At 34.3% G+C, this 7500-nt stretch overlaps 1 protein-coding gene across 2 annotated transcripts in view; it reads left to right on the top strand.

Moving 5' to 3' along the window:
* zdhhc11 (zDHHC palmitoyltransferase 11) overlaps positions 1-7167 on the top strand; it is a 12358-nt gene extending 5191 nt beyond the window's left edge. Inside the window, exons 4-11 of one of the 2 annotated variants that reach the window (XM_082150772.1) lie at positions 1959-2060; positions 2162-2286; positions 3695-3847; positions 3922-4040; positions 5187-5245; positions 5328-5391; positions 6119-6185; positions 6262-7167. In XM_082150772.1, coding sequence (XP_082006898.1) covers positions 1959-2060; positions 2162-2286; positions 3695-3847; positions 3922-4040; positions 5187-5245; positions 5328-5391; positions 6119-6185; positions 6262-6488 — 916 coding nt within the window. In that variant the 3' untranslated portion in view covers positions 6489-7167. Of the gene's footprint in view, positions 1-1958; positions 2061-2161; positions 2287-3691; positions 3848-3921; positions 4041-5186; positions 5246-5327; positions 5392-6118; positions 6186-6261 lie in introns of both variants that reach the window. The other variant, XM_082150771.1, reaches the window with a different exon arrangement.
* Positions 7168-7500: the final 333 nt, after the last annotated feature.

Raw genomic sequence — 7500 nt, 5'->3', positions numbered from 1 at the left:
ATTTGCTTCTTTTTTTTTTATTAAATTTTTTTACTTTTTATTCATCAAAATATCCTAAAAAAGTATCACAGGTTATGAAAAAATATTAAGCAGCAGAACTGTTTCCAACTTTGATAATGAATCATCATATTAGAATGATTTCTAAAGGATCATGTGATAGACTGGAGTAATGATCCTGAAAATTCAGCTTTGCATCACAGAAATAAATAATTTTTTAAAGTATATTCAAATAGAAAACTATTATTTTAATTTGTAATAATATTTCACAATATTAGTTTTTTCTGTATTTTTGATCAAATAAATGCAGGCTTGATGAGCAGAAGAAACTTCTTTCAAAAACATTAAAAATAGTAATGTGTCCAAACTTTTGGCCTGTACTGTATATATATATATATATATATATATATATATATATATATATATATACAGGCTTCCCAAGGGTCCTTGAAATCCTTGAAAGTTTGTGAATCTGGAAAAAAAACGTCAAGGCCCTGGAAAGTTGCAAACACACACAGATACGGGTCCTTGAAAGTGCTTGAGTTTATTTTTTGCAAGAAGTGTTCTGGCAAAAGTTCCATATTATTCCCTCCGCTCCGCTAATGTGTTGTTTCGCCAACACTTTGTGGCCTGTGCATATTTGCATACTTGCTTGATTTACTTTAGTTACGTGCATTTACGTTTATATCTTGTGTTTCCCGCGTGAGGTACTTTGTGTTGTACGTTGCCATGATGTTCACGCACACACGAAACTACTACGATGGAACCTCAACATTTCTCAGACACAGCGTGAAACATTGCAAATATAGTCTGAAACCGATGAATATGCCTGGAGAATGCAAGGTTCAAGATATTTGGCTCACCAAAGAAGATTACAAAGAATGCTTGTTGATGTAATGTAAATCCATGAGGCAAGAAAAACTTACAAGCATATTCATATATTTTAACTTGTTAACTGGTTACATGAATTTTCAATAAAATCCATGCAGTTAATATCAGATAATTTACCGAATACTCTTCAGTTTTATTTAAAACAGAAAAAACTAATGTCCAAAAATGAATGCAAAAAAATAATAATTGTGTTTGACACATGAAAACTGTTACAATGTATCTTACAAGGTAACACGATATAGCCTTGCTCTCGCTGGAAATGTGTCTCTGAGTTTGAGGGTATTGGACCCAGAAAGTCCTTGAAAGATCCTTGAATTTGAAGTTAACCGAGGTGTGGGAACCCTGTACATATACAATATATTTGTGTGTGTGTGTGTGTGTGTGTGTGTGTGTGTGTGTGTAAATAGTATATACACACACGTATAAATATAATTATATACACATATTATGTTAACAGTTTTTTTTTATGTTAGATGCAATTAATCGATTTGACAGCACTAATAATATAATGTAATATATAATATAAAATAAGACAAATCAGATACAAATCAGAATTTGAATATATTGTAGTATTTATTTAGATTTTATATTTTTATATTTTCAGTTTTCATTTTAGTTTAAGTTTGAGTAATTTTGTTATGTGCTTTTTTCACTTTTATTAGTTTTTGTTTTTTATATTTCTATTTATCTTTAATTTTATTCAAGTATTAGTCATTTTAGTACTTCAACTTCTTAAAGTTTGTTGCAAAGGCAACATTTCTAATTTATTAGTAGTTAGGATAGTAATAACTAGCTTTTTGAACATTTAAGTTTAACATTTATATTTTATTTGAGCTTTATTTCAATTAACAAAACCAAATTTTTATTTTTTTCATAGTTTTAGTTTACAATAGCAATGTTACGTTTAAATTTTTGTTTGTTTTAAAGTGCAGTTTATCCTGTTTTCACCTCAAATTCAAATTTAGGATTTGAATTAGAAATTCGTTTGTGAATGGCACACAGTCCTGATATAGATACGCCTAAACATCCTGAGCGTTTGCTTCAGGGAATAATCACGTCTCGTTCTGCAGGGGACCTAAAGCCAAACACTGCAGTGCTTGCAACAAATGCATCGCAGACTTCGACCATCACTGCAAATGGCTGAACAATTGTGTCGGTGGAAGGAACTACTGGTGAGCAGAAGTGTCATTTAATAGCACAAATGGAGAACCAGCATTTGCATATTTATATGCTTTAAAGACATTTCACAATAGGAATCATTGTTTTTCCCCAGGTTCTTTTTCATCACCATCTCCTCTGCTGTTACTGGAATGATCCTCCTCATTCTTGTGGTCTTGTTTGTCTTCATCGAGCACTATGTGAATCCTGCTGTCCTACGCACCGCGCCGCAGTTTCAGAGTAAGACGAGTCCGTGTCTCATTTCCTGTTATTCGTCTCCATGAGTCATCATGTGATTTTCCCTTATTTTCCTTGGTTTAAAGAATAGGTAATGGTTGCTTCTAGGGAAAGATCGGTATGCGTGACACGTTGACTAGTCAACCAACTAGTGGATAAATTATGTAAATGGACAAATTTTTTTTTTAAACCTTAATATTAATAACAGCAGTGCATTGAACGGAATGAACTTGTAGACGTACAGTTCTGTTTAAAAGTTTTGGATCTTTTTAAGTATTAATACGAAATGTATACTTTTTACTCATTAAATTGATCAAAAGTGACTGTAAAGTATGGAAGCTTGTTTCCGCCACAGAATAAAACATTTTAAAAGATAATTGCGACTTTACATCTCTTTATTTCTCAGAATTGCGAGATATAAAGTCCGAATTGTGAGATAAAAAGTCAGAATTGCAAGATATAAAGTCAGAATTGCGAGATATAAAGTCTTTTTTTTTTACCTCAGAATAGTTTAAATCTTGCAATTACGACTTTATTTCTCAGAATTGCGACTTTATTTCTCAGAATTGCGACTTTATTTCTCAGAATTGCGACTTTATTTCTCACAATTCTGACTTCATATCTCGCAATTCTGAGAAATAAAGTCAGAATTGTAAGATAAAAAGTCCGAATTGTGAGATAAAAAGTCGCAATTATTATTATTTATTTATTATTCGGTGGTGGAAACAAGCTTCCATAGTAAAGACAGTTATATTAAATTTGTTTTTTTGTTTTTTTAAATAAATGCTACTTTTGAACTTTCTATTCATCAGAATCATGACCAAAAAAAATCACGGTTTCCGCACAAAACTTTAAGCAGCACAATTGTTTTTAACATTGAAAATAATCAGAAATGTTTCTTGAGCATCAAATCATCATATTAGAGTGATTTCTGAAGGATCATGTGATACTGAAGACTGGAGTAATGATGCTGAAAATTCAGCTTTGATCACAGAAATAAAATAAAAAATGTAGGTAACACTTATTTACAGATGTTACATGTACTTACCATAGTAATAACAGTAAATAATGCATAATTACATGCACCTAACCCTCAACCAAACCCTAATCCTACCCTAACCCTATAGTAAGTACATGTAGTTACTTAATATTACACAGTACTTAAATATATAATTACACTGTAACAATGACACCTTAAAATAAAGTTTTAAATATATTCACATAGAAAACTGTTATTTTAAATTGTAATAATATTTCACAGTATTACTGTTACTTTTAATCAAACAAATACAGCCTTGTTGAGCAGAAGAGACTTCTTTCAAAAACGTAATCTTACTGACTCCAAACTTTTGAACGGTGGCGTAACGTCTCATTTACTAGTTTTAATTTGTCTTCTTTGATTTCCTAGCAGTGAAAGGGAACGAAACGTGGCTGGTTTTCCTCCCGGCGGCTCCTTTAGAGGCTAGCTCTATTAGCCTGCTGGTGTTGGCGTTCGTCACCATCCTGCTGGCTCTGGCTGCTCTCTTACTGCTCTCCCACTTACTGTGCTTCCATGTTTACTTGTGTAAGTGTTGATCCAAGCGTTATTGACTTTTAAAGGTAGATAGCAGCCTTTATTCATTATGTATCTTGTCACAGTGTTTCAGGGAATCAGCACATACGAGTACATCATTAGGAAGCGTCAGTCACTGTCACCGAACCCCAAAGAGAAAGAGCCGGTGCCTCCAGCGCTGCCGTCTAACGGAACCATTGCACTGGTACCAACACACGCCAACAGATATAAAAAAAAAAAAATAAATACAACACAATACTAAATAATTCCTTTGCATAGGGATAAAAAAAAAAATTATTAAAGGGGTCCTATTATGTTTTTTTGGGTTGTTTTTTTTACATGTAAAGCATTCTTTAGTGTGTAATGTTGCTGTTTGATCATGACAAAGTCCCTCTAGCAGGAGTTCTTCTCTATATCAGTGTCAGTGTTTCTGAACTCCCTGAAACGCCTCCATTGTAGTCTTGAGTTTTCTTCCGGGAACGAACATGTCACAATATTCCTCATTTAAATGATTCACGCCCAAGGCATATGCAGAATAAAGGGGCGGGGCCTGGTTGAGTCGTGTTAGTATAGAGTTGTGCCGGTATGACATCACTTTGTAGGCCAAAACGTGGAAGCGAATTTGCATTTTAGCACTTCGGGTTCCATCGAAGTCAATGGTTTTTTAATGGGATTTTGGTTAAATGGCTGAAATAAGCCCTGTGGTGAACACAAGCTCTTGACACTTTCACGTTTTATTCTACGACATAAAATACATCAGTATGACTGCATTTAGGCTTCAAAATTCATAAAAGTTTTGTTCATCTGTGAAAAATATCTTGATGGACAAAACGTAAGTATCATAAACGTGTTTTGATCACAAAGTTTGTTTTTTTGCGATAATCCAAAAGCAAATCCTATTGGGTTTTTGTCGAGGGAACCAGTGTGACGCTAACTGCTGATTGGCCTACAAAGTGACGTCATACCTGCACCTGGCCACTCTATTGTGTAGAAACTTGTGGTTATGGTAAGGGGAGGGACATTTCCCAAACACACTCAAAGTGGTTGACCAATCAGAGCACAGTGTGCTTTTCAGAAGGAGGGGCTTCATAGAGACAGGAACTAAACGTTACTGACAGACTGGGAAGAGAGGAGCTGCAACTATGAGAAAGGGTCCCCTTTAAACTGAAGCAAAATACAATTTCATGGATTACCAAACAATTTCTTCTCAGTTCAGGAGAGATAATATGATGATGTTTAACTGTATCATCTCATGGGATTAGAGGGGAAGCTTTAGACTAGTTTTATGCTTCGATTTAGATCAGAGGAAGGTCGCACCCATAAACGCTATGCACTTGTCACTTCCTCCTAGGCTCTAGGGCTGCTGGAGTCACCTGTGAACTGTGAAGCTCCCCTGTCCAGCAAGTCTTGGTAAGCTTCAAGTGCGCACTTAGACTAATAGTTAGTGGTTCGTTTTCTTTTTCTTAGGCGTTCTGCTACTTTTTCTTCTTAGTACCTTCAATCTGGAAGATAGAGGACAAACATCTAGTCGACTGCCAGAACCCATCTGTGCCGAGGTAATCAGACAAGCTTCCCACTCCAGATCCCAGTGAGCCGTCTATCGAGACAGGATTTAAAGGCATCTTAGCAAATAGCAAATTATGCAGCATCAAATTAGCATTGAATCAGTGTTGTTGTTATTAACTAAAACTAAAACACCAAATCATTTTTTGGTAATTTAAATAAATATGAAAAAAAATAAAAAAAATAATAATATTAGATGAAAAAAATAATTTATTTAAAAAACTTTAAAAATTACAAATGTTGTTTTGACAACTAATTAAAAGTAAAAAAAAAAAAAAAAAAAAAAAAAAAAAAAAATTGAAATATTTTTAAAACTTACTAAAATGACAAAAGGACACCAAAATTACTAAAATCTAAACTTAAATTAAATGTGGATAATAAAAGCTAATTAAAAATAGATACATTCAATGCAGCGTTTTATTATCATTTATAAATCAAGTTATTGATTGTAATATTTGAAACATGCCTTTTCTGTAAAGCTGCTTTGAAAGTGCTATAGAAATGAACATGAACTGAATTGAATTATACTAAAATGACACTGCATTGAATTTATCTTTTTCTGGAGAAGGCAATCCCATGATGCATTGAGAAGAGCTCAATGAGAAAATCCTTTCAAATGGCAGACTAAATGAGAAAATGGTTTGATATAATACGATCAGTGCCAAAAATAGACAATTTTACCCCCATATTTGTTATTATCCGAGCATGATGTCATTACAGATGGAGGAAGCCAGTGGACCGAGACACCCGGACTACAGCGCTGACGCACCAACACAGATGATTCCAGGTATAAAGCTGCAGTGATGTAAGCTATGGAGTGATGCGTGTTGGCTGAAGGTGCTCCTTCTGTATCCTGCTGGTAGGTGAGCCTATGATGTCACTTCCTGTGGGCTGGAACCTCAGCGGAATAGAGAAGCCTCAAGCTCCAGGATGGAGCAACGAGAAGTGTGTGGAGGGACGGCCCGTCGTTCAGGACCCGCTGGGAAGCTCCATCATGGATGCAGCGGTGGTTCATCAGCAGCTGATGACTGACACACACCCTCAGGGTTTGGGCTTCAGCGAGCAGATGCCGGAAGATCAAGCACACTGATTGGCTCATGCAGATCGCACACACACATCTGATCTGACTGACTTTATGCAACTTCAGTAAAGACACACAACTCTGAAAATAAAGTCGTGTGGATATTACGAGCGCTCATGAGAAAGAGCTAGTCTCTGGATTTACCAATATTATGTTTTATTGAATATTTGAAAGATTTGAGGCACGTATAGTAGCAAAGTTTTTTACTTGCTCACACCATAAACATAATCAGTACTCAGCAACAAATTACTGAAATCTTTGCAAAATTGTACAATGAAATATAAGTTGTTCTATTTCTGTAATATATGGTTGTTGTTTTTTTACATTGTACAGTTTTATTTTATGATTTATGTTGATTATAATAACTCATTGAGGATTAAATCACACAACTTTTAGATGAAATAATGCACAGCTGTATTTGCTCTTTTTATATTTTTAAATAAAGGCCTGTAGATGTTCCTCAAGACACGTGTGTTTGAGGCACTAGATGGGGCTGTTGGGTGATGATGTCATTAGTGACAGGCTTCCTCATGTCTCTGATGTAATGGCTGAAACTCAGGACTAGATCACTCAGGTGTCTGATCTCTCTGTGTATGAAATTACAGCAAATTCTGCCCTACAAACTAATGCGAATATCACCATATTTAATATGTACCAGTGAACATAATAAAACCATATATTAAGGTAATGCATCATGTTATTGAAAGTAGATTTGCAGACTGAAAGGATGAACAGTGTGAGTTTATTTTTATAAATGTCTTTGTTAGTCTGTTTTAAAAGTTTAAAATGTATTTACATTTTTCTTAGCAAAAAAGTTTTTTGATGTTTATTTTCATTGTGTGTGAATATCAAACTCTCTCTCTCTCTCTCTCTCTCTCTCTCTCTCTCTCTCTCTCTCTATATATATATATATATATATATACACTAATTTCAGATCAAAATGTTTTAATTCATATATTTTTTATTAATTATGGAATATAAGGATTATTAATAATTGAGTGCCAATAATAATTAAGCAGCC

The sequence above is a fragment of the Leuciscus leuciscus genome (assembly GCF_965113295.1).
Source record: "Leuciscus leuciscus genome assembly, chromosome: 20".
Taxonomy (NCBI): domain Eukaryota; kingdom Metazoa; phylum Chordata; class Actinopteri; order Cypriniformes; family Leuciscidae; genus Leuciscus; species Leuciscus leuciscus.
Note: the sequence above shows the minus strand (reverse complement) of the source record. Positions and strands in the feature narration are given on the sequence as shown.